Source organism: Sorex araneus, chromosome 5, assembly GCF_027595985.1.
Source record: "Sorex araneus isolate mSorAra2 chromosome 5, mSorAra2.pri, whole genome shotgun sequence".
NCBI classification, from domain to species: Eukaryota; Metazoa; Chordata; class Mammalia; order Eulipotyphla; family Soricidae; genus Sorex; species Sorex araneus.
In genome coordinates this window covers 81,191,854-81,219,476 of record NC_073306.1, presented here as the reverse complement: position 1 = coordinate 81,219,476, position 27,623 = coordinate 81,191,854, and the positions used below count along the sequence as shown (strand labels likewise).

General features: G+C 38.0%; 1 protein-coding gene across 3 annotated transcripts in view; it reads left to right on the top strand.

Moving 5' to 3' along the window:
• Nucleotides 1-27,623, top strand: part of EVI5 (ecotropic viral integration site 5) — a 182,858-nt gene that overhangs the window by 98,690 nt on the left and 56,545 nt on the right. For all 3 annotated transcript variants that reach the window (XR_008630186.1, XM_055138201.1, XM_055138200.1), the window contains 4 exons: nt 8,239-8,373; nt 9,169-9,309; nt 11,043-11,201; nt 19,728-19,874. Coding sequence is in view for 2 of the 3 variants with exons in the window: in XM_055138201.1 (XP_054994176.1) it covers nt 8,239-8,373; nt 9,169-9,309; nt 11,043-11,201; nt 19,728-19,874 (582 nt within the window). In the remaining variant the exon portion in view is untranslated. The remainder of the gene's footprint in view (nt 1-8,238; nt 8,374-9,168; nt 9,310-11,042; nt 11,202-19,727; nt 19,875-27,623) is intronic.

Below are 27,623 nucleotides of genomic sequence, written 5' to 3'. Positions count from 1 at the left end.
AGACTCCTAGTTCTAAAATTATTTTAGTCTACGCAGTTTTCTTAGAAATTAGTAATATTTCCTTTCACTACATTATGTTTTCAGTCACAGAAAATAAGTGATATATGTTAGACATTCATTTCAGGTTTTAGAAATATTTTTCTAGTTATTTTGCCATGGATAGTTTTAAAATGTTCAGCTTGTTTTAATTCACTGTGCAGATGTAATGTTAGCATGTAGAGTGTATATAATGATCTCATTTTAAGCTTTGATAATGAGCTGTTCTCTGACCTTTTTCTTTTTTTCTCCTGTTGAAACCTAGAAAGATGTGAGGGGAGAAATAAAGGGAGTGAAGTATGAGTTCAAGAGAGAACACAGGTTTCTCCAGAGAGGAAATAGACAAGCAAAGGCCACATGGAGATAGTGAGATACGTGTTCCAGGGGGAACACAGGCTTGAGGAGCAGGCCCAATCTGCTCACTTTCTTTGTCAAAACATTAAGCTCTGACTTAAGGTATCTTCTTACATTTTTTTTCAAGAGGAGAATAGTTTTCAGTTTAAAAATATCAGCTTAAGACTCTTGTTAACTCAGGGCTGGAGTGATAGCACAGCAGGTAGGGCGTTTTCCTTGCACATGGCCGACCCAGGTTTGATTCCCAGCATCCCATATGGTTCCCTGAGCACCGCCAGGAGTGGTTCCTGAGTGCAGAACCAGGAGTAACCCCTGTGCATCACCAGGTGTGACCCAAAAAGCAAAAAAAAAAGAAAGACTCTTGTTAACTCTCTTTGGGTATTAAGTTAAACAGCTTCTAATCATAAAAATATATGTAGGTATCTTTCTTCTTCAGCTTAAACACCCTTTCCATTGGCAAGTTCAGACTAATGTGTTCCTAAGGATCTCAAATTAGGACTATTGAGGATATTCAGTTTTCTCTTCTCTAATAAGAATAGGATTGTTACGAAAAAAAAAAAAAGAATTGGATTGTTATGAGCTGGCAAAATTTCTATTAGGTCTGGAACTTGGTACTGGTCTAGAAGGCAGATAGAATGACTTTAAAGTTGGATGTTACCATTTTCCAGTAAAATACATCATCACCTGGGTATAAATACCAGAAAATTAAAAGCAAAAAATAAGATAATGGAAAAAAATCATAGCATTTTTTGTTGTGAAGATGATTAAGAAAAATAATAAGTTGTAAATGACTGCAAAATCATGGGAATGTGAGTTTTATTCTAGTCTCATAAGAGATAGCAATAATATCAAAGCATAAAAGTAGAATTGGAGATTATTGGAAAGTAATCTGACTAGTTATCAAATCTGATGTGATTTCTTTATAACAGATCATAGTATGATATTTGCATCTAATATTAACTAGTTATAATTCATTATAATAAATTCATTAAATAATTACCATTAAATTTTGAAAACTGGTTTGTAGCCATCATAATGCTTTATAAGAAATTTCTAGAACAGGGCTGGGGAGATAGTTGAGGTGGCAGAATTCATGCCTGGCAGATCTGAGACTCTGAGTTTGAACTCGAGCACTGCGTGGGCTCCACCTGAGCACTACCACCCTATATCTTAAAATCCTAGAATATCTGCTTTTGGTGAACGACTGAAAAAATAACTTTAATTTGCTAAAAGTCGACTCTGTATGTTATAACAATAAAAAATACTGTGAGCACAACTCCACAAGTTACATGGTAGACCTTTTCATGTCTCTCTAGTTAAGGTAGAGAAATAGAAATGAAAATGGTAAATTATTAATTTTATAGGCGATTGTAACAGGATACTTATTCATGTTTTAAAAAATGCCTAAAGTCTTTCTCAAGATATATTACTTAAACTATTGTAATTTATTATTTAAATTTTCATATGTCTGGTATGTTTAAAATCTTTATACATAAAATTTGTGAGAAATGCAGTTACTGTGTTTGGTTAATAAACCAAGATTCCAAAATATTTATGTCGTTTATTCAGATTATAAAACTAAGAGATTATTTCACAGAGGTAAATTTTCCTTGCACTTAAATTTAAAATTCAACAACGTAGAAGGCCTGAGAGATGGCTCAACAGGCCGAGCACACACTTTGCATACTGGGGGCTGAGGTTTGATCCCTGATACTGCATGGTCCTCTGAGCATTACCAAGAATGGACTGACCCTTTCCCCCTTTCAAGGAAAAAAATCAGCAGTATATCTTAGTGATTCTTTATATAATAAATGCCAGAAAGTAGTCTTCCTAGAAATATATGTTTGTGTAGATATACATACATATATACATGTATGTATACATATACATGTGTATATGTATGTGTGTATCTATATAAGTTAAGATAGTTTTTATTGAACAAAATGCACTTAGATGTGAGGGGAAAGAAAAAGAGGAAATCAAGGAAAAGCACAGGCTTGAGGAACAAGCCCCGGGAGGTATTATGTTTATCCAGTCCAATTCTAGGTAGCATGTGGATATTTTGTGATATTGTGTCTGTGTTCAGGAATATATGTTTTCTAATAACAAAGGGGAATCAAATTTTAAAGTATGAAATGTATAAATTCACAGTCACAGTCCAAGTCTCCAATATCTTTGTCTCAGTATTTAAAGAGGCAAGTAGGAAGAAATTTTTGTATCTGAGGAAAACTGGTGTAGATTTATCCTTACAATATTATCAAACAATTTTATCTCATTGAATTTATGAAACTTTTTCTAATAACAACTGTATATTCTTTTTAAAAAGTGTACATGGTGGGGCTGGAGCAATAGCACAGTGGGTAGGGCATTTGCCTTGGACATTGCTGACCCAGGTTCTGTTCCCAGCATCCCATATGGTCCCCCGACCACCACCAGGAGTAATTCCTGAGTGCAGAGCCAGGAGTAACCCCTGAGCATTGCGGGTGTGACCCAGAAAGCAAAATAACAACAACAACAAAGTAAACATGGCATCTACAAACAGAAAATATATCTGGGCCAATGAAATTAACTTTTTTTTTTTTTTTTTTTTTGCTTTTTGTGTCACTCCCAGCGATGCTCAGGGGTTACTCCTGGCTCTGCACTCAGGAATTACTCCTGGCAGTGCTTAGGGGACCATATGGGGTGCTGGGAATCGAACCCATATCAGCCAACCACGTGCAAAGCAAACGCTCTACCCTCTACTATTGCTCCAGCCCCTGAAATTAATTTTTAACAAATTTAAAGTAATTAAAATGATTACCAGGAATCTTTCTAGATTCTATGACATTTTGACACATTTTTATTCATATGTCAAAAGAAAAGTTCAAGGGGCTGGAGTGATAGCACAGTGGGTAGGGCGTTTGCCTTGCACGCGGCCGACCCGGGTTCGAATCCCAGCATCCCATATGGTCCCCCGAGCACCGCCAGGAGTAATTCCTGAGTGCATGAGCCAGGAGTGACCCCTGTGCATCGCTGGGTGTGACCCAAAAAGCAAAAAAAAAAAAAAAAAAAAAAAAAGTTCAAGAGAAACTAACATTTGAATTAAATTAATTAAATGAATTAAATGAAAATGATGAAACATTATTTAAGTGAGAATGATGAAACATTATCAAAATTTGGGGATTAAATTTATAGTTCAGTGGCTTGAGTGCTTGCTTGCTTTGCATGCTGTGGGGGAAACTGGGTTTGATCACTAGTAATTCAAGGTCCCCTGAGTACCGCAGAGTATGATCCCCAAGCAGAAAGCTGGAGTAGTCCCTGAGCTCTACAAGGTGTGGCCCCTCTCTCCCTCAAATTTATGGCACTGAACACTTGTGTTAGGGATGGAAATAAGTTTAAAACCTCTAATCTGAATTCTTTCCTTAACAAACTAGATATTAAAAACCAAATTCAGGGGCTGGAGCGATAGCACAGCGGGTAGGGCGTTTGCCTTGCATGCGGCCAACCCAGGTTCGAATCCCAGCATCCGAGCATAGAGCCAGGTGTAACCCCTGTACATCGCCAGGTGTGACCCAAAAGGCAAAAAAAAACAAATAAAAAAAAACACCACCAAATTCAGCCTAAAGCAGATAGAGTGGAAGTCAGTGAAATTGAATCTATTACAAAGCAGAAAATAACCAAATTTGTTATTTTTAATGGTTAGTAAAGTTGATAACTCCCATCTGTTTGGCTTAAAGGAGAGTAAATAGTGATCTGCTTCAGGGATGATGCTGACTGCATAGACATTCAGGTGTCATCTTGTACTCTGTATTTCTCAAATTTCTTCCTCACTGTCTTATATTTCTTGCAAACCAGATTCAGTTTAATGATATATAATGAATGAGATATGAGGATATGAACTTAATTTTACTTTAAATCAGGAAGCATATAGTGCGTATTGCTCCCATTGTTAGTGATACTAAGTTTAAATACCATGCTAAATTTTGTTACCATAGATTCACTGGCTCATAACAAAGGAATGGTTTCTTCTTGCCACCAGCAAGTAATTTGGGGGGGAAATGGTTTTCTGCCAAGCAAATAACACCCTCTAATTACCTTTTACCTCGAAGTTTTAGTATCTGTAGATTGGATTTCCAGATGTTCATTTTCATGTTTTCTCATTTGGCAGTTTTGCCTGTTTTGTAGAGACCTTGCCTTCACTTTGTCCAAATCTTCTGCCAGTTTGGCTCTTGTCTTACTACAGAATCAATAACTTTTGTTGTCTTTATGTAATTTTGACTGTTCTTAATGCTATTAGTGCAATGTTTCTTATTTTCCAATAATATTTTAAACTTTTAAGTGATTTTTAAAAAAAGCACACATTGGACCAGAGGAGTAGTAGGGGAGGTAGGGCATTTGCCTTGCACACAGCCAACCCATTTTGATCCCCAGCACCTCATATGGGCCCCTGAGCTCTGCCATGAGTGATCACTGAGGCAGAGGTGAGCCCTGAGCACAGCTGGGTGTAGCCCAAAAACCTAAACGTGTTTCTTTGCTTGCTGTTAGTTAAAATTGCCTTTAATAGGCCATTGATTCTTTTTTTTTTTTGTCAGATTCTTAAGAGCTTGGATCTGATACTATTGGTTTTGAAAAGTTATAAAGTTAACTTATTATTGTGCTTGTGTTTATTGTACTATGTAAAACTAACATTTATGAGGACCAAAAAGATAGTACTCAAGTTAAGGCACTTACCTTGCACGTGACCTACTGTGGTTTGATCCCTGAGCACTGCAATGTATACCCAAACCCCTTCCTCCCCCAGACCACAAATTTATTATTATACTTATTAACCTAAGTACTAAATTAGCACATGGATACAAAATAATTAAATTATGTGTGAAATGAAATCATAAACTCAGTACAAAATAAAAATTAAGCACGAAGATAAAATTCCGTTTAAGTATTTGTTTTACATGATCTGTGTCAGTTTTTCCAGGAAACCCATAAAGTAGAAATGACCCAGTGATACTTCATACAGTTGCATGTCTGATTTTGTCCCTTATAAGTGTGGTGCATCTGTATGTTGTGACACCAGCTAAGTCTAACTTTATTTTCAACCCACTCATGACTGCTTGTCATTCACATACCAGTTAAACAACTTGCTCAGATCAGCATAGACCAGGAAAATGTTAATAGCAGAAGTGGCCAAATACTGAGAAGACTGTCTTCGAACTTCTTGGGACTTTTTGTATAAGAATGAACCCAAGGGGAGACATTGCAAAATTTCTTCTGACTTTTCTCCATCTGTAATTTTAGAAGAAATAAAAGGATGCTTTCAAGAGCCAAGGATTTGTATGGAATTGAATAAGCTAAAAACCACTAGTTTGTCAATGGAAGTTATTGAAATCTAGATAATTTATTATAGAAAATTTATTTAGGAATTGATTCACACCCAGTTCATCTAATAGGTTTGTTTCTTCTCTGGGTTTTAAACACCATATATTCTGCTAAGTAATGATATTTCAAGAACAAGCCCACTTAAATTTGTAATTATTAGTAAGTTGATAATGTAGTTTAGTGAACCATCACACTATTGGCCTATCTAGACAGAGGTTTTCTTCCCAAACTAAATCGACCTAAGTCTAAAATAGAATGTCTTATTTGTATAATTTTCTCAACTTCAGTAGTAAGACGATTTTAATGAAAGGTTTTTTTAAAAAAATATTAATAATCATCATCCTGAGAGTCAGAGAAGATTATAAAGACATTAGGGTGCATGGTTTGTCAACTCTGCTTTGGTCCCTGGCACTAGCTGGTCCCCCAAGCACTGCTAGGTGGCATGTTGGGAGCTCCTCAGCACCAGGACTAGGACAGGACCACATCCTCAGGCCCTCGTATTGAGTTGGCCATGAATTGCCAGGGGGGCCTTGGGACCTCTTGAGCACTGCTTGGGAGTCCCCCTCACCAACAAAGTACTATCTTGCTAGTAAAAATATACAACTCACCACAAATAAACTGCTTTAAAGGATATGCCTAAATTTTCAGATGCACTAATTTACAAAGAAAAAGAAACAAAAACAAAGCACCTTAACGACAAATCTTTAAATAGTACCTCCATTATGTTTCTTGGATTTTTAATTTTTGCTTTAAGAAATTTCCCTGTTTTCTTCCCTTTGTGGCCATGTTGCACTGAACATGGTCAGCCATGGTGTTCCGGGGTTCTATCCCTTGTAGTGCCCACACACTTGCTGTGCTCACTAGCTGCTGCGTGCTTTTCCGGGGCTGCTTGTACACGCTTCTGAGGTCCACACCTGGGTGCAGTGCTTCTACATCGCCATTCCCAGTGCTCACAAGCCATACACTTCAGTTGCAGGCCACTCATGCCCCCGGCTGCTGTGCACTAAAGCTAGCACGTTCTGTTATGCACTGGGGTCCACAGATGGCAGCCTCAGAGGAACAAGCTCCGTGCATGTGATCAGCACGGATGCTCAAATTCCCGACTTTGTGTTCATCTCCCAGGGCTTTTGGCCACTAACCCATCCCTGAGGACCCTTGGAACATTGTTTTAAGAGAAATCATACATAACACTCTAAATTTTTTTACATTGTTGACTCAGAGTCCTTATTTGTTGGTTTGAAGAGATAGTGCAGAGGTTAGGGCAGTTGACTTGTACGTCGGCAACTCTGGTTGATGCTGTATGGTTCCCCAGTTCCCCCAGCACCTTCGGAAGTAACCTCTGAGCCCAGAGCCAGAAGTAAGAGCCCTGAGCATTGCTGAATGTGTCCCAAAGCAAAAAACAAAATAATCTTCATTTGTTTAATAAATGAATTACTTTTTTAAAGTAAGGACATCATCTTTGAGGTAACTAAGCAATAGAATAGCATATGTTTTAATTGAACTTTTAATAGTTTTAATATAATATCTGTCTAGCATATTAAAAGTATTGATGATAATTCAACTGGAGAGCATTCTCTTTTCATTCTTGGAAATTTTAGCTGTCCCCCCTTTTTATGCATGAATCAAATATTACAGTCTTTTGTAAAGAAAATTGATATTGATACTAGTTCAAAAAGGAATTTCTTAAGTAGTTGCAGTGGGATTCACATTATAAGGTAGGAAAGGGAATGGAAAGATTATTTTCCCGCTTTTTCTCTGTTTCCCCCAATTATTTACGTGCAGGTCTTTAAAGAAATATATGTTTCTAAGAGCAAACATGTTTTTATTTGGCATTTAGGCTGGTTGCCCTTTTCCCCCCATTAGACTCAAATAGGAGCTCAGTAAGTATATAGCTACCTTCTGTAGTCTATAATGCTAAGCAGCAATATAACATGAACTACATGCACATTTTAAATGCTATATTGAAAGGAACAAGAAGCTTCAGTTTTTGTTTGATTTGTTATATTTAGAATATTAAGTATTTTATTGTAAAATTACTAAGATAACTTGAACTTTTATTCCATCTTAAGCCTTTAGAACCCAATTTGTTTTTCTATTTCTAACCCATGCCGATTTAGACTATCCACTTTCAGGTGCCTGGAACCTCCTGTGGCTAATACATAGACTGTTGTCCAGTGTAGGCCTATAAAGGCATAATGACTTCCTCTGGATGTGCAGATAAAAGGAGCTGCTTATCTGAGAATTGGATTTCATCATTAGACTAACTAGCCACCAATATCTAATAATGTGTACATCTTTATAGATATCAAAGCTAGATATGAAAGCTAAGCATTTTAATTGGAATAATTACAAATGCTGGAAATAAATATTCAGAAGATGAAACTTTTACTATTTGGCTATCCTTAATAGCTATATCATAAAATTGCATTTATTTTTATTGTACATATGTATTCATATTTCCATGAAATTTCAGTGTATGTATGTAACTTGTAGCATAAGTGCAGTTCCAACTACAATGAAGATTTTGTACTACAACTAGAAAAGGAACTGGTCCAAGCCCGCTTGAGTGAAGCTGAGTCTCAATGTGCGCTAAAGGAGATGCAAGATAAAGTTCTGGATATTGAGAAGGTGAGAACATAAATGCTATCACTCCCAAACTAGAACATGTGGTAGACATTTTTTTATTGATCAGTTAAATTAGACTTGCATTTTATTCATTTTTTACTAGACAAGAAAGAGTAAGATCCATATTTATTATCTGTTAACATACCAATATCTAAGGGTAAAAGTGGACAGTGGTGTACTTTTAGAGGAAAGCAACCAAGATAATTTTGATGTTGAAAATATTTTAGTGTTGGAGAAGTGAAAGTCACTCACTACATCATTCTATTTGTATCAAATATCCAAAATAGGCAGCCATCCAGAGATAAATAGTTGCTTAAATGGTCTTTAAGGTGGTCCAGAGCTGTGGTATAGTGTGTAGGGCTCTTGCCTTGCACGTGATTAACCCTGGTTCAATGATAATTGAACAAATAGAATTGTTTAATAATAATTTAATTTTAATTTAATAATATTATTTAATATAATTAAATAATTATATTATCCCCCAAGCCATCCAGAGGTGATCCCTGGGTCCAGACCCGACTGCTGGTTGTGGCCCCCAAACAAAACAAAAATGGTTCCCATGGACTCGAGGATTTCTTTTTGTAGTGATTCTAATGCTCTGAAAGGAGATCATGATGATGGGATACATCATCATGCATAACTGAGTAAAAGGTTAAGGTTTTTTGTTTGTTTGTTTGTGAATTATATTTCATTAGAACTTCATAAAATTAGGTATAAATACACCTCAGACAAAATAGCTCTATGTTTGCTACTTTTAATTTTATTAAAAATCCCAAATAAAATGTTATTTTACATTAGAGGAACAATTCTTTTCCTGATGAGAATAACATCGCAAGGCTTCAGGAGGAACTCATTGCTGTGAAACTGAGAGAAGCAGAAGCTGTTATGGGCTTGAAAGAACTAAGACAGCAAGTCAAGGATTTAGAGGAACACTGGCAGGTATATCAATATATTCTGTGTGCCTTTGCTAAACACAGGTAAGGGGCTGGGGATTTTGTTCAGTTGTAAAGTACAGGCTTCATATGTGAGTTCTTGGGTTGAGTTCTTAGCACAGTGGGGGGGGAAAGGAGGTATAAATCTGAATATCCAATTTGTATGAGTTTAAAGGAGCTGCTGACCAAAACTAGGTTTTGAGTTTAAAGTGATGCTGTCACTGTAACAAATAATCATGAACAATTCCATAAACCACAGTGTTTATATGGATGTGTAAGGGGAAAATAAAATACAAATTGCAAAATGAAGTGATGCTAATCTTCAAAGATAAAACACCACTGACCAAGCAAGTGGAAGCAAAGATAAATAAATGGGACTACGTTAAACTAAAAGTTTCTGCACTTCAAAGAAACAGTGTCCAAGATACAAAGACAGCCCACAGATTGGGGAAAACTTTTTACCCAATACCCATCTGACAGGGAGTTAATATTTCAAGATATATAAGGCACTGGTAGAACTGTAAAAGGGAAATCTTCCAGCCCCATCAAAAAATGGGGAGAAGAAATGAACAGAAACTTCCTCAAAGAAAAATTCAAATCTCCAAAAGGCACATGAAAAAATGCTCTATATCACGAATCAACAGGGAGATGCAAAGTAAAACAACAATGAGATATCATCTCACACCATAGAGACTGGCACACATTAAAAATACAAGGACAACCAGTGTTGGTGCCGATGTGGGGAACAAGGGACTCTCCATTATTGGTGGGAATGCAGACTGGTCCAGCCTTTTTGGAAAACAATATGGACATTACTCAAAAAGCTAGAAATTGAGCTCCCCTTTGACCCACCGATACTACTTCTGGGAATATACCCTGGAGATCCAAAAACACAGCAGAAACACCATCTGCACTTATATGTTCATTGCAGCACTATTCTCAATAGCCAGAATCTGGAAACAACCTGAGGGCTGAGTACAGACAACTGGATAAAGAAACTATGGGACAGATACACAATGGAATACGACGCAGCCACAAGGAATAATAAAGTTACAAAATTTGCTTATAAACAAATAGACATGGAGAGTATCATGCTGAATGAAATGAGGCAGAAGGGTAGGACAGACAGAAGATTGCATTCATTTGTATGATATAAAAAAAAAGCCAAACAGTATGAGACTAATATCCAAGGACAGAAGATATGGGGGACCGGGGGACTGGTGTGTGTGGGGCAGAAGGCAGTCAATATAGAGAAGGGACCAATATGACAGTAATAGTTGGAAATTATCATTCTGTACAAGAAACTGAGTGCTGAAAGAAGGTTTGGGTTTAACATACATGCTTGTAATCTCTTATGCAAGGGCTTAAATGGCTCCAGGATGAAACATAACAATCTTCACACACTTTCCTCTTACGGTGGTGAAAAGGTGCACGTTGGTGGGATTGGTGTTTGAATATTAACTGTAATGAACTATTGGAGCCAGAGAGATAGCTCAGGGAGCTAATTGCATACACTTTGCTTGCAAAAGACCTAGATTCAGCTCTAAACCTTGTATGGTTCTTCCATACACGGTCACACTTGGATGTGACCCAAAAATGTAGTGTTTTTATGGTTTTCTGAGTAATAAAATATAGTGATTAAATTAATAAGTATAGTGAGCCTGTAATTTATACCTAATAAAACTAGCTCATATTTTGATACTGGGGATATAGATTGAAATTTAATTTTGTGTGTTTTAGCGCCATTTGGCCCGTACTTCTGGCAGATGGAAAGACCCACCCAAGAAAAATGCTGTGAATGAGTTACAAGATGAATTGATGACCATTCGGCTTCGAGAAGCTGAAACACAGGCAGAAATAAGAGAAATAAAACAAAGGATGATGGAAATGGAAACACAGGTATGATGGAAAGCCTAATAGCTTTAAATTGTATTAGCAGATTAAAGTTTCTTTACCCATTGTGTCATCCTTACAGTACATCTGCAAGGTGAAATTGTCTAGATTTATTATCTAGCCCCAATGAAAAGGGCTAAATATGCTATATTCTTTGATATGAGAAGTTGAATGTATTCTTTGACCCATTTAACAGGGTTTTAAAGCAAGTCTCAAAATTCATTTGACTTTGTTGCTTTGTACCATTTGGAAAGGAATATTCACATAAAGCAAAATTTTTCTACCTTGATCCAAAATTACTGACATTTGAATAAGATGTTTTTTTGTGGGTGCAGTTCTGTGCTTGTTCTCAACCTTTTCTAATCATGAAAAACCATTTCTAACCGTGTTTCCTTCTTGTGGACCCTATTTATATGATTTTTAACGTGTGGTTTCTTGGAATATTCTGGGGATCCACAGGGTGCCATATGGCTCCTGCTTGAGAAATGTGTAAAGTATGTTTAATGCTGTTCCTTGCCTCCACCCACTTCATGACAATAGTGTCACCCACAAGCCACTCCAGATTGTTATGACCAAAAGTCCTCAAACATTATCAGCTGTCCCCTGGGGTATAGAGATGCTCCTGGTTGAGAACTGCTGGTGTAGAATATATTACCTTTGTACTATGGTCATTATAAGCAATCTACCACAAAATTATACTTATTTCTTCTGTTTCTCCCCTTTTCTCTAATAAATTATCTTCAGTGTACTTAAGGTCTGCAAAGTTATTTTTATTATATTTATTTATGTTGTAAATAAATATAATATTTATTTATAAGATGTATTTGGTTCTTATGTGATATATTTCCATGTTATCTGTAATGTGATTTGGTTTTTAAAATAGTCAGTAGGGGGCAGAATGAGCTCACATGTCATTCTGTATACTTGTGTGCAGTGTGATCCTGCAAGAGTGAACATAGTAACACGGAGAGCTAAAGTCTTGAAAATGAACGTATTTCATTTTATGTTGCTTCAGATGCTTCAAATTTATTTCATTTTATAATGTATTTCATTTTATTTTTCTTATTATTTTAATTATAATTAATAAAATTGTGAAAAGTAGAAATCTAACTTTTTTTTTTTTAGTTAGAAACAAATTTTTTTTTTCCTTTTTGGGTCACACCCAGTGATGCTCAGGGGTTATTCCTGACTGCACTCAGGAATTACTCCTGGCGGTGCTAGGGGGATCACATGGGACTTGGGGATCGAACCGAGGTCAGCCACATGTAAGGCAAACACCCTACCCTCTGTACTATGGCTCCATCCCCGAAATTGAACTTTCATAATAAAAAGTTAATTTTTATAATAAAATTATCAGTATAGATATTAAAAATGCAAACACTGCTTTTAAGCCAGTGTTCAAGAATTTTTTCAGAATGGAAGTAGGTGAATGAATCAGAGTAAACATTTTTGCAAACTTGGTGAATACAAAGCACTGTTTAGCCATCGAATAACTTATATTATTTGATGGTTTGGGCTCAGTGTGAAGTACTTGTCAGGCAGGCTCAGAGCTTTGAGTTCAAATCCCAGTGCTGCCTACAAGGACAAATCTAACAGACCTGCTGCTTGGAATCCCAGAGAGTTAAAAACCACAGGATGGCTTGGAGGCTTTGGAAGCCCTGGGGCAATTGTGAGACCTTGACTCTAACCCCAGTTTTGCCACAGCTCACACTAATGTGATCTTGATGGGACACTGTCTGGGAATCCCGATCAAAAGAAAACCCCTGCAGCTTACACTTGAGAAATTAGATACATGCAAAAAATATATTTAATATAATTACTATATGAGTTAATAACCATTAACTAAACTTAGTATGGTAGTCATTTCTTAATGCATACAAATCAAGTTATGCTGTGCACTAAGGTCTGCATATAAGTCATATCAGTAAAACTAGAAAATATGTAATTCAGAAATCTAATATTGGGAAATTACATGGAGCATGGGAATAAAAATGATTTTTAACTGTTTTGGGGAAAGGATTTCCAAGGCATTTGCCCTTTGTACTATGCTTGGCTAATGAATTAATATGAATTTAGATAAAATTTGTTTAGAAGAAGATTGATATAAAGCACTGATCCCTAACCTAAACACCAGTGTTTTAGCTAGTGATGTTTTCTCATTGCAAAATGAGAAATGAGTGCAGAGAAAAAATATAATAGTGTGGTATAATCATGGTTGTATATTAGCAGTCTAATAAGTATTATGCCAAACAGTCATGTCCAAATCCAAATTAACTTTTCTTTGTTGTTACAGCTACTCCATTCCTTTATCTTAATTACTTTTAGGAAAAATCTACCTAATGATTTCCTCTTTATGGCCCCCCCTTTCTTTCCACGTCCTGACTTTTCCTGCTATAAATAAGCATTCTTTACATGTTTCCTTGCACATTTCTCTAACAGTTTTGTAATTCCCTAGTCAGACTTAGCTCCTAAATGGATCCTTAAGCATTACATGTGGAATTGGTTAATAGTCAAAACTTCAGATATATTTTTGTTTGTTTGTTTGTTTGCTTTTTGGGTCACACCCTGCGATGCACAGAGGTCACTCCTAGGTCTGCATTCAGGAGTTACCCTGGCGGTGCTCAGGGGACCATATGGGATGCTGGGAATTGAACCCGGGTCAGCCACGTGCAAGGCAAATGCCCTACCCACTGTGCTATAGCTCCAGCCCCAAAACTCCAGATATTTATATTATGATTACTTAAGAACTTTAAGAAGGTAGCTCTAGGCCCACAGATTTCCTGTGTCTAGATCTCAGGCTGATTTCTTATAGGTTCTGTCCCTCATGTACTACCATGTCTAAGAGTCTTGTGTCCTACATTGTCCTTGGGTTCAGTATCTCTCAATGCCCAGTGATCCCAGTGGCCAGCTTGTCTGTCACCGATGCTCTGTGGTCCTCCTGTCCTTGCTGGTGCTTGCTGCTCATTGTCCTTTGACTTTCCTGTATGCCTGACCATGATCATGTGGGTGAGAGCTACTGCTTTTCCTCTGCCCAGACTAGAGCTTGTCAGAGAAGAAGTTACCTGGTTACCTGACCTGTGTCCCCCTTTCAAGTTTTTGCTGTCTCCACCCCTTAGTCGTTTCTATTATCTGACTGAACACATCTCAATTTGGCAAGATATAAAATGATTTGACAGGTCTGGAGAGTTAATATGGTGGGTAGGGTGCTGGCCTTGCATGCATCCGGCACAGTTCAATTTCCAGCATCCCATAATATCCCCCCCCAAGCACCATCAGGACTAATTCCTGAGTGCAAAGCCAGGAATTATATTGTAAGACAATTATTCCAAAACATAATATTTCGTACACTGGTGGAGGGATGGGTGCTGGATAATTGTATGACTGAAACCCAATTATGAACAGCTTTGTAATAGTCAATTTTTTAAAAAAATTTTAAAAATTAATGTGGAGTTCATGCCCAATTCAATCAGCTTTATCAATGGCTGAATACATAGCAGTACTCCTGTATCAAAAATGGGGGAGGGGGCTGGAGTGATAGCACAGTGGGTAGGGCATTTGCCTTGCACGCAGCCGATCCGTGTTCGAATCCCAGCATCCCATATGGTCCCCTGAGCACCGCTAGGAGTGATTCCTGTGCATCGCCGAGTGTGACCCAAAAAGCAAAAAAAAAAAGGGGGGGGAAACCATTTTGTTTCAGGTTAAATAGTGTTAAAATTTTGTATCAGATTCTCTATTCTTCAGGACTTGTAATAATGTATTTATTCAAACCGTCATTTAGTATTAAATCCAATTTTTGACAAATAGGTGTAATTCCTATAGTTATGCCAAAAGCTATTGATTTTTTTTGTGATTATATATCAGCAAAAAGAAAAAATAAACAGTTTCATTGTTCATTAGGTTTCATGTTTAATGTTTTTTATTCTAGTTGAATTAATATCTATGTTGCTGATTATTTTTTGTGTGTGTGTTTTACTTTCTCTGGATATGTTGACCATTAATTAGTGCTTTTGATGTGACAGTTATTATTTGTAATCCATATAACACTTGTGGTTGGTGCTGAAGTAGTATTCTAGAAGGTAGGGCATCTGCCTTGCACGTAGCTGACCTGGGTTTGATCCCTGGTATCCCATATGATCCCTATCCTGCCAGGAGTGATCCTTGAGTGCAGAGTCAGAGTAATAAACCTTTAGCATAGCCAAGTGTGACCCCAAAACAAAAACAAAACATTTTAGCAATTTCTTTATATTTTACAATATACATCAGAGTTTACTTTTAAAGTATTTTACCTTTTACATGTAGCATAAGGTCTTTATTATAGCATAGTACCAATTTTCCTTCTCTCTCTGGTACAAATATATGTACTACTGTACTACTGATTTTGTTTTAATCAGTTATCTTTTAGAGAAATTTTAAATAATTTCAATGAAATTTGTTATCTCTTCAATTATTCCATTCCATTACTTTTTTTTCTTGGTACAGATCCATTTTTTGTGTGTAGTATGATATATTCTTATTCCTTTAGCCTTTTTTAAAAAAACTGCTAGTTTTCTGGCATGGATTCTTTGCATATTTTTAAAAGTTGTTTCGGGGGCTGGAGTGTTAGCACAGTGGGTAGGGCATTTGCCTTGCACTCGGCTGACGCAGGTTCGATTCCCAGCATCCCATATGGTCCCCTGAGCACGGCCAGGGGTAATTCCTGAGTGCAGAGCCAGGAGTGACCCAAAAAGCAAAAAAACAATAATAATAAATAATAATAATAATAAAAAGTTGTTTCTCTATTTTAAAAAATGTATGAACATTTTTGTGTTTTGTGTATATATTTTGGGTTTTGTGTATATATCTGAGTGGTTGAGTGGAGCACACCAGCAGTGCTCAGAACTTATGCTTACCTCCATGTTCAGGGATCACTCCTGGCAGTGCCTAGGGCACCGTAAGTGGATCCAGAATAGAACCTAGGTCTTACCCACTATACTATCTTGCCTACAGTCAATTCTGGGTTTTTTCACTTTCTTTTTCCCAAAACTTAAGTCACTTTTTGTCGGAAACTATATGAACCAGAAATGTTGCTGCTTTTTTTTTTTTTCCTGCATATAGTGTTTCATTTCTCTGCCTTCAGGATTTTTCTCTCTCTTTTTTTTGTTCTGCTTTTTGGGTCACACCTGGCGATGCACAGGAGTTACTCCTGGCTCTGTGCTCAGGAATTACTCCTGGCAGTGTTCAGGGGACCATATGGGATGCTGGGATTCGAACCCGGGTCGGCCGCGTGCACGGCAAACGCCCTACCTGTTGTGCTACCCAGCCCTGATTTTTCTCTTTCTTTTAGTGGCCTAAATATTTTTTTTCCTGTTAAATTCTTGGGCCACATGATATTTGTATCTGACATAAAGTTTAGAGAATTCTTTGTCATTATTTCTTCCCGTATTTCTTCTTTATTCTCTTCTCCTGAGGCTTCCAGTTACACATATATTAAATTGTTTGAGATTGTCCAGCAGTTTTGTTTGTTTTATTTGGGGGCCATACCCAGCGATATTTAGGATAACTCAATGGCGCTGCACTCAGAAATCAGTCCTGGCAGTGCTTAGGGAGCCATATAGGATGCTGGGGATTGAACCTGATTCAGTTGCATGCAAGGCAAGTGCCTTACCTACTGTACTATCTCTCCAGCCACTGTTCAGCAATTTTTGAAATGCTCTCTATCCCCTGTCAGTATTTTTTTCTTTCCGTTTTAACTGAAATATTTCTGTTGATCCTTTCCTTCATTGTTTGGCCCACCTAATAAGCCATTGAGGACATTTTTCACATTCATTGAGTTTATTTCTGGTATTTTTGTTTGATTCTTGTAGCTTTAATTTCTCTGCTGTTGCCTATCTAGCCTTGCCTGTTTTCCACCTCTCCGTTAGCATATTAATCACAGCTCTTTCAACTGCCCTCCTGGGTAATTTCAGTATCAGTATTCTATATGAGACTGTTGACTGCTTTCTTTCTTGGTAGTGTTTTGCTTTTTTCTCATCTCTTGAGGGGGGGGGGCGGGGGAGGTTGAAAACTGATTCTCCTGTGTAGGACAGTAGACTAAGGTGAACAGTTTTCATGACTGAAAATGGGCACACCTTTCCTTCTGCTAGGCCTTTAATGTGGGGGATTTGAGTTAATATGGTCAGGACTTGGGCTGGGTTTGAGGTTTGTTGTTTCTGTGGTTACCCTCATTGCACCACAGTCTTCAAATTCCTCTAGTAAGATCTTATTTTTAGAATAGAGGCTGGTTTGCCAAGGGGTTCTTGATGTCTTTAGGTTTTCTCTCTGCACAGCACTTTACAGAGGCTGGTCTGCAGCAGTTTTCAACTGTTGTTTGTTAAAAGGGCCTTGGGAGGGCCGGGGTGCAGAAGTGTTTCTTACTGTTTCACACAGCCTCAGTTTTGGGCTGCACTGTGTGCTTGAACCTGGACTGTTGGATGTGCTGAAGGCTCCTGCCACCCCTGGCTGCAGTCCCAGACACAATTCAGATTTTGCGCATCCTTTGAAGCAAGGAGTTGTTACCCCTTTGTCCCTCGGGCAACACTGTTGATTTGCTGCAGAAGAGTGGCATTTAACTGTAGCACTGTGGTTCATCGATTTGCTCGAGCGGGCACCAGTAATGTCTCCATTGTGAGACTTGTTGTTACTGTTTTTGGCATATCAAATACGTCACGGGTAGCTTGCCAGGCTCTCCGAGAGGGATGGAGCCGACCTGGGTCGGCTGTGTGCAAGGCAAATGCCTACCCACTGTGCTATCGCTCCAGTAAGCCTTGTATTCCCTGAAGACTCGGGCAAGACTTAGTGCCCATCTCAGTTTGGCTGCTGCTCTTTTCCCTCAGGCTTGTGCCGTGGACATTTCTTTTCTCAAGATATCTCATTCTTTTTTCCCTGATTGTGGCCCAGTAAGAAAAAGATTGCAGGAGTTTGTTGTGTGCGAGTGTGCAAGAATTCTGCTGCCCCCTTGGGTTCCACACACTAGTGAACCCACATATAAATAAATATCTTAAATTTATTCTGGCTAAATTGTTCTTAATGGTTTCTGGTTAGGTGAATACTTCAAATAGTCTTTCCCAAAGTGGGTAGGTAGAGTGCTCTGGGTCAGGGAGGAGGGGCTACTGAAGCGGTTTCGGGGGTTGGGGTAGCTGGTGCTGGGGATTGAACCATGTGCAGTACAAGTAACCTGTGTCCTGTGTTATCTCTCTGACCCCTACAGGGGTTTTGTGTGTTTGTTTGTTTTTTTAAGCTAAGACCCCAAACAGGGTCATTTTCAAGGAGTGCAGACATGATCTGGCTATAATAGGTGTGATAAGAGTAGCAACGGGGCATTGATTAACTTGCTGATTAATTTTAGGAGTTGTGTAAGATTTCTTTAATACACTCTCCCTATTGATTTCTCACAGCAAGGTTTTTAAAGACAAATAGTAATGTCTATAATTGTACAAGTGTATTGAGATTTGATTGGGCTCAGTAACTGGACCAAAGTAGAGAAAACCGTTGGATAAAGAGCTACATTTTTACCTCTTTAATTAAAGAAGTTCCTACTTTTTCTCCCAGATCACTACTACATTAATTTGGTGCTGAGAGAATTCAGGTTGGGTCAAGCATGAGGAGATAAACTACTTCCTGTCAGTCAGTTCCAATCTGTATTTATTTAGCACATACTATACAATAATTTACTCGATAACAGGCATGTTTTATCTTCTCCATATATGTTAAGCCCTAATAATATATTAATATAAAGAAAACTAAATAAGAAACAGGTTGTGTTTTATAGGTATTTTCAAAAATAAGAATGTAGAGACTTAAAGATATTAACTAGTTTACTCAACAAATTAAAAACCAAGTCAAACTTTACAAAAATAGATCATACTTTACATGGTAGATAGGTGTAAGCTCAGAACATTCTTTAACATCCAAGGAATTTACAATCTAGTAAGTGGGTTGCTACCTTTCGGTCACTAAGCTTTCTTTTGGGAATGGGAAAGCAGAGTTCGATTTGACACATTTCCACATATACCTACTTTATTATTTGAGGCCCATTATTGTTACTGGTTTTGGCATACTGCGTATGCCAATAACAATAATGGGCCTCATTTCCCTGACCCTGAACTCGATGGGGTCAAATGAGACATTACTGGCACCCGATCAAGTAAATCGATGAGCAACAGGACGACAGTGATACAGTGATACCCACTTTATGCCACATTACCTGCTTCAGAAATCCGTACTTTAAGCTTTGTGCAATCATCCTTGGAGTTAATATTCATTCTCTAAGTAGTAAATTGCACTACAATAAAAGTTTCTAAGATGGAGTTTATGGACTAGGTTTTAAAGAAAATTTAATAGCTTTTTTTTAGTAATTAATACTTTACTGCTTAAAGTTGACCTACTTTAGTAATTAATTGACTAGTATTAACATTTTTTAATGTTGAGACATAAAATAGGTCTGTAGAAATTTGGTGGGTATTTTTTTCAGGTCTCTTAACCTATTGTCTGAATGTGTTTGTCTTTACTTTTTAGAACCAGATCAACAGTAACCATCTTCGAAGAGCAGAACAAGAAGTGGTCAATCTGCAGGAGAAAGTGCAGTATCTTTCAGCACAGAACAAAGGGCTGCTTACTCAGTTAAGTGAAGCAAAGCGAAAGCAAGCAGAGATTGAATGCAAGGTAAATAGGTCAACTGACCAGTTTATGTTTTTATCACTATACTATGTCTGTAAAATCACATCCTTTGTTGTTGTTTTATCTTGCCATTGATTAGATTAGCTCATGGCAAAATTTAAAAGAAATAGTCTTATTTCTCTCTTTTCCTGAACTTGATTTAGTGGTTGCTTTCAGTCAGATTAGTTAATTCTGCTCTGGAATGGATTTGGGGCAAGTAACCTCATTTTCATCCATTACTTGATTAAAGATGTAGGTAATTAAGTTTGTCATTCATGTGGTTGAACATTGGTATCTTTTTATATGTTTCTTTTGAACTGTAGCCATTTAAAACCAAAGCCTATAATGCCTCAGCCAAAAAAGACAGGTGATTTAAGAGAAGATAGGGCAACATTGATTGGTCCCTTATTTGTGGGAAGTTGGCATTGTTATATCTTTTTTCTAGCTAGAGTAGAGAATAACAGAACTGTGTTTTCTAATTCTGGATTAGGAGATTAGTATATCCATTCCCATTATCGATTTAATCAATTTTTCTGTTTTTGTGTGAAGTGTCTAGAATTCACAAAACATGAAAAGCATTTGAACAGAAGTTTATTTTTGCCCAGAATTAAATTTGCAATATAAACTAGGCAGGCGTGGGGGCAGGAGAGGAGGGTGAAGTGGGTGATGTTTGTGTAGAATAGCAAATGACTTTTGACTGTGCATTAAAATGGATTACTGAGCACAAGAGCGGGATTTTAAAAGCAAATTAGACCGCCATCTTTCCATGTTGAGAGAATAGAAGTGGAATCTTTTAAAGATTCCAACCAAATTATTCAATGATAAGAAATAAGACTTTCAATGGCACATATAAAGCTGTAATTCCATCAACTTGTTCTGGTGTCATTATAAACCAAGAGTGAAGCTTGAGTGGTTTATCAGTGTCACTGAAATCCAGAGATGAAATTACATCCTAATAAATATGCATGACTGTTACAATTTACACTGACAGAAATCTGTAGGCAGTACTAAAATTTGTACTAATTCAGGAGTAGTTCCTCTTGAAGGAATATGACTGCACTTACTTAAAACTAAAATAATATAACATGATATATTAATTTTATTTGTTCTACCAATATTTGATTGTGTTTTTGTAATGTTGTCTGTGTTGAATTATTTTTAATAAAGAACTAAGTTTAATAATTTTTTCATTACTGGTGTAAGTTTTTCTTATGTTGATAACATTGTTATTTTATTGAATATTACTCCTGAAAAACCATAGTACCTTTTAAGTCAGTTACAGTTTTTTGTTTTTTTTTTTAATTTTATTGAATCACTGTGAGATAGTTACAAGCTTTCCTGTTAGGGTTACAGTCACATAATGATCAAACACCCATCCCTCCACCAGTGCACACTCCCCACCACCAATATCCCCATTATTCCCCACCTTTCCACCCTCCCCCTGTCTCCATGGCAGACAATATTCCCCATACTCTCTGTACTTTTGGGCATTATGGCTTATAACACACACACTGAGAGGTCATTATGTTTGGTCCGTTTTCTACTGTTGGCACACATCTCCCATCCCGACTGATTAAAGTATTTTATGGGAAGTGGATATTTGAGGAGTTCGCTGATGAAAATGATTACTTTCTTTGTATCTGATGAATGGGTTCAGATTGTGAATTTTAGAAAATTTTAAGAACTGATATGAAATTTAATTTTTATTATTTATTAGTGCCACTGTGGAGTTTGTTACAGATGCTGACTGTGATATCACCCATATTTGTTGTATTGATTTAAGTCTTAGACTATGTTTTGCAGATTTTAAAAATAATTAGAGAGTTTGTCACCTTAGGATTTAAATATTCTGATTAAATAATTGTTTCGTTGAAACAAACTTCACTTTGTCAGGAGAGCTAGTCCTTTATTTGTATAAGCCTGTTTCATATTTGGGGGCTGGGGAGATAGCCCAGAGGTTAAGGTGCTTGCCTGGCATGTGGCTGCGGCTGTGACCTAGTTTGAATTCCAGCACCACATATGGTTCACCTCAGCACAAAGCCAACCCCCCCAGACCCTCCCCACCAAATACTGTTTCTTTTGTTTCTTTTCAGATTTCATGAGCTTTGTGTTACTGTAGTTTATAATTATTAATTAAATTTGCTACTCTTTCATTTATATAAAATGTTAGGGTTCTGTTTTACTGTTAGCATTATTTTCCAACTACAACTAAGTCTATTTGCACTTTTAAAAATAGCTAAAACTTTGCTATTTTTAAAAAACAGTTTAAAAGTCTATAATCACCAATAGAAAATTTAAACTGTCTGAAATCCAAAATTTTTAATGCTAAATTTCATGCAAATTTAAAAGTAAAACCTCAGGAGCTAGAGCAATAGTACAGCGGGTAGGGTAAGGTATTGGCCTTGTATGCAGCCAACCTGGATTTGATCCCTGGCATCCCATAAGGTCCCCTGAGCCTACCAGTAGTTCTTGAGTGCAGAATCAGGAGTAATCCCTGATTACTACATCGCTGGATATAGCCCAAAGCCTAAAAAAAAAATAATTAAAAGTAAAACCTGATTTGAATTTACGCTGACAATTTAAGTGCCTATAAATTGTGAATATTTAAAATTAACTGCCTCATTATGTTGAGCATTTGAATTATTTTATTATGAATGCATCCCATTTTTTTAAATTGCATCACCATGAGATACAGTTACAAAGCTTTCATGTTTGAGTTTCGATCATACAATGATGAAATACCCATCCCTCCACCAGTGTACATTTTCCACTACCAATGTCCCCAGTATATCCCCGACCCGCCTCTCAAGCCCTCCCCCTACCTCCATGGCAGACAGTTTTCTCCATACTCTCTCTCTCTACTTTTGGGCATTATGGTTTACAATACAGATACTGAGAGGCCATCACGTTTGGTCCTTTATCTACTTTCAGCACACATCTCCCATCCTGAACGATTCTTTCAACCATCATTGTCTTAGTGATCCTTCTCTATTCCAGCTGCCTTCTCCCCTAGCTCATGAGACAGACTTCCAACTATGGGGCAATATTCCTGGCCCTTGTGTCTACTGGATATCAGTCTCATATTATTTTATATGAATGTATTTTTTTTTTATTTTTTGCTTTTTGGGTCACACCCAAAAAGGGGTTACTTCTGCCTCTGCACTCAGGAATTATTCATGGTGGTGTTCAGGGGACCATATGGGATGCTGGGAATCGAACCCGGATTGGCCACATGCAAGGCAAACACCCTACTGCCTGTGCTATTTCTCCAGCCCCTATGAATGCATCCTTATGTCCTGCTATAGTTTATGTATTTTATTAAATTTTCTAAAATGTAAAATATCTAAAATTACAAATATGCCTGACACCAAGTTAGTAGATTTTAGAATTTCCTATATAAGTCTATAAAGGTGAAAATTAGAGACAAAATTTTATATTATCCAGTTTGTCAGAGAAATATATATTCATAAGAAGAGGTACATTAGTTCATAAACTTGGAAAATTGTTGAAGAGGTAATATTAAGTTCAGAAAGTCAGTTAAAGGATTTTACTATGATTATGATGTATGTTTATATAATAATGGCAAGAAGAAAAATTGCTTATCATTAAGTTTAATAGCTCAACACATGACTTGCTATAATATTTATATTTTTTAACTGAATATAAATGAGAGCATTGCTCACACCCTTGTTCTCTTTATCTCACTGTCTTCCTGACCATACCACTTAATGCTTTTATTTTTCTCAATTTTTTTCTGCTATTTTATGATATGTCCTTTTAAAGCTTCTTTTTTTTTTTTTTTCTTTTTGGGTCACACCCAGAGATGCACAGGGGTTACTCCTGGCTCTGCACTCAGGAATTACTTCTGGCGGTGCTCAGGGGACCATATGGGATGCTGGGAATCGAACCCGGGTTGGCCACGTGCAAGGCAAACGCCCTACCTGCTGTGCTATTGCTCCAGCCCCTTAAAGCTTCTTTTAGATTGTTCTTAGAAAATAAAACTATTTTGTACATAAAAATCAGCATAAAGGCTGGAGCAATAGCACAGCGGGTAGGGCGCTTCTCTTGCACGCAGCTGACCCAGGTTTGAATCCCAGCAACCTATATGGTCCCCTGAGCATCGCCAGGGGTGATTCCTGAGTGCATGAGCCAGGAATAAACCCTGTGCATCACCGGGTGTGACCCAAAAACTAAAAACAAAACAAACAAACAAAATCAGCATAGACTAACATGTTCCACCTTTTTCTTTCCATTTTGTGGAGGCAGCAAGCTCTCAAGCAAAGCTCAGGGAACCTGGAGGCCACTCCCAGTTATACTTGGTCCATCAGTCCAAGGGGTTTAGCACTGGGGCCAGTGATACAGTGCTTCTCATGCCCCACAGTACTCTGGGCTACCCAGTGATGTTCAGGGAGCCCGATGGTGGCAGGGATCAAACTCAGGGCCTTGCACATGCTAGACTGTGTTCTCTCACTTGAGTTACCTCCTTGGCCCTGTAATTTTATTATTAAAAATAAAGTTTGTTTTGTTGTAGAGCTACTCCCCGCTCACTGCTCACAAGACATTATAGTACGCCAGAGACTGGACCTGTGAGTCCTGCATAAAAAGCATGCACTTCTCACCTGTTCTGCTCTCCAACCTGTTGTGGTTGGGGGGGTTTGGGGTGGTGGGTTTGGGCCCCATCTGGCTGTGCTCAGGGGTTACTCCCAGCTCTGCGCTCAGGAATCTCTCTGGGGAAGCTTGGGGACAATGTGGAATGCCAGGGATAGAATCTGGGTCAGCCATGTGCAAGACAGGCTCCCTCCTCGCTGTACTCTCTCTCTCTCTCTGGCCCTTGTAGTTTTTAAATGACTACACATGTCATTGTGTGTGGAGATGGATTTGAAGTGGCGTTGGAGAGACTTTGCAGAGGGAACAGCTGTTCTCAGCAGTACCAGGGCATATTCCCGCCACTCAGGGATTACTCCCAGCAGTGCTTGGGATCAGGTGGTGCTGGGGATCGAACCTGAGGATCCCTCATGCAGAGCCTGCACTAGCAGCCCTTTGAATGCTCTCCCTAGCCCCTGTATAGAAATTTGATGCGAGATTTTCTGTACAGCACTTTAACTCTCTCTCTAGCCCCTGTAGAGAGATTTGACATGAGAGTTTTAGTACAGAGCTGCTACTTGGGCTCAGGTACTATCAACAGAATGGAAGAGAAGTGGAATAGATTTTAGAACTATTTTTGCATAGAACTAGCAAGAGTTGAGTATTAGATTGGTGAGTGGGGAAGACTAGGGCTTGGGTTTTTAACTTGATTGATAGGTAATGTTAACTGAAATTAGTCGAACACAAACATATTTGTTATCTATTGTTATTTAACAAATTACTTCTAGAACCTTGGCCTAACTGAGCAATAAGCATCAATAACCAGAGGCTATTTTAGTGGATCAGGAATTCAGAAACAGCTTAGCCAGCTGAGTCTGGTCAACTCTTGCATGATGGCTGTCATCTTAAGGCTTAAATCAAGCTCAAGGTTAAATTTCTTAGATTTTTCAAGTTTGTGCAGTTGTGTGTGTGTGTGTGTGTGTGTGTGTGAGAGAGAGAGAGAGAGAAAGAGAGAGACAGAGAGAGAGAGAGAGAGAGAGAGAGAGAGAAGAAAGAGAGAGATCACTGTCCTCAAGGGGCTTTCTTTGAAAGATGAATACAAATAGGAAAGTACAGTTACAAAGCCGTATTAGTGATGCTGTATGATTTAGGAGGTATAGTGGAAATTTCTTATCTTCTTGTCAAAGGGGAGGCCATGACCCCATATGGAGTCCTGCTAATTAATCTTAAAGATTTGCCTTAGGGGACAGGAGATAATCCAGTGATTGGGCATGTGCCCAACCTGGATTTGGTTCACAGGACTACATGGTCCTCTGAGCATCACTGGGTTCAGCCTTGGAGGCCCCCTGCAATGCCAGGGCAGCACCACAGCGCCTAAACAGCATCTCATGCTTGGGCCCCTACATTCAGCGACCAGAGCTGTTGGCTGAGAATAGGAGTGGGGCCCCTAGGCCTCTGAACATCGCTGGGAGGCGTCCCCCTCATTAGAGAAAGTTTCTGGGAGCAGTAATACAGCACATAGGGCATTTGCCTTGCATGTGACAGACCTGGGTCCCATCCCTGGCACCCAGTGTGGGCCCTGAACCCACCAGGAGTAATTTCTTTTTTTTTTTTTTTTTTTTGCTTTTTGGGTCACACCTGGCAATGCACAGGGGTTACTCCTGGCTTTGCACTCAGGAATTACCCCTGGTCATGCTCAGGGGACCATATGGGATGCTGGGATTTGAACCCGGGTCGGCCGCGTGCAAGGCAAACGCCCTACCCGCTGTGCTATCGCTCCAACCCCACCAGGAGTAATTTCTGAGTACAGAATCAGGAGTAAATTCTGAGCACTGCTGTGTGTGCTGCCTACCCCCACCCCACCCCCCCAAAAAAAAAGTTTCATTATGGTTTGTCAGTAAGTGGTTGGTTTTTTATACCTGTTTTACATACCTATAAGACCTAGTCTAATCAGAATTTCTCAGGCAAAAAGGACTTGCCAGTGCAAAAAGTTTAAGAAACTCTGAGCTCTGGAATGAGGCTGAGATTTTAAAGGATATGTAGGAGTTAGTCATGGAAAAGTTCACAGCAGAATTCACCTGCACAGAGAGGTTAGCATGTATGAAGAGCAGAAATGAGAAAGAACAGGTTGTTTGAATTAAAAGATCATTCTGGCTCAAGGGAAGGGTGTTGAGGAATTCCAGTAAAATAGGAGGCTAGTTAGACGAGTGACTAAGGAACCAAATCGTAGAGGATATTTAACACCAGTGCAAAGAGCTGCGACTTTATCCTCCATTTCAACTATAGGTAACCAGAGATACAAGAGCCTGACAAAAATCAATATATTTTTCTGAGAATGTATTGATAGAATTTATAATGAGTATTGTGTATCTTATTGTTTGCAAGTTGTGTGCTCTAATATTATGCAATTTATATTAAAACGTAAGCCCATACAACAATAGCAACACACATGTGCACACGTCTACAAACATAGCACCAGGTGCAGAGATTGCATGCTATTATAACCTTTCAACTGAAGTTAATAGAGGAGTAAAATATTTTTGTATGCCCCATTTTTTCCAAACAGTTTATATTTTATTTCTGGATCAGTATACATGGGCATGGATGTTACAGAATACAATTTCAGAATTTTTTTTTCATGAAATATTGAGGTTCTATAATTTTCCTAGAGGGTCAGAATCGTGACAGTCTTAACTTCTATTCTTCTTTGAATTATAATGAAAATGGTAGCATTTTATACCTCAGATACTATATGATTTTTTTATTGGTATAATCTACCGAATTTGCTCTCAGCATTCATCTTGTTTATTTACTGTCTTAATTATGTATGGATTTAAGTGTTTACAAATTCTAAATAATTATTCTCTATTAAAAATTACTAGCTTTGGGGCTGAAGCAATAGCACAGCAGGTAGGGCAACCTTGCTCGAGGCCAACCTGGGTTTGAATCCCAGCATCCGATATAGTCCCCTGAGCACCTCCAGGAGTAATTCCTTAGTGCAGAGCCAGGAGTAATCCCTGAGCATAGCCGGGTGTGACCCAAAACGCAAGCAAATAAATGAATAAATGAATAAATAAATAAATAAATAAATAAATAAATGGATAAATAAATAAATTACTAGCTTTGGGGGTCTGGGAATATGGCTCAGTAGTGTACGCACCTGCCTTGCAT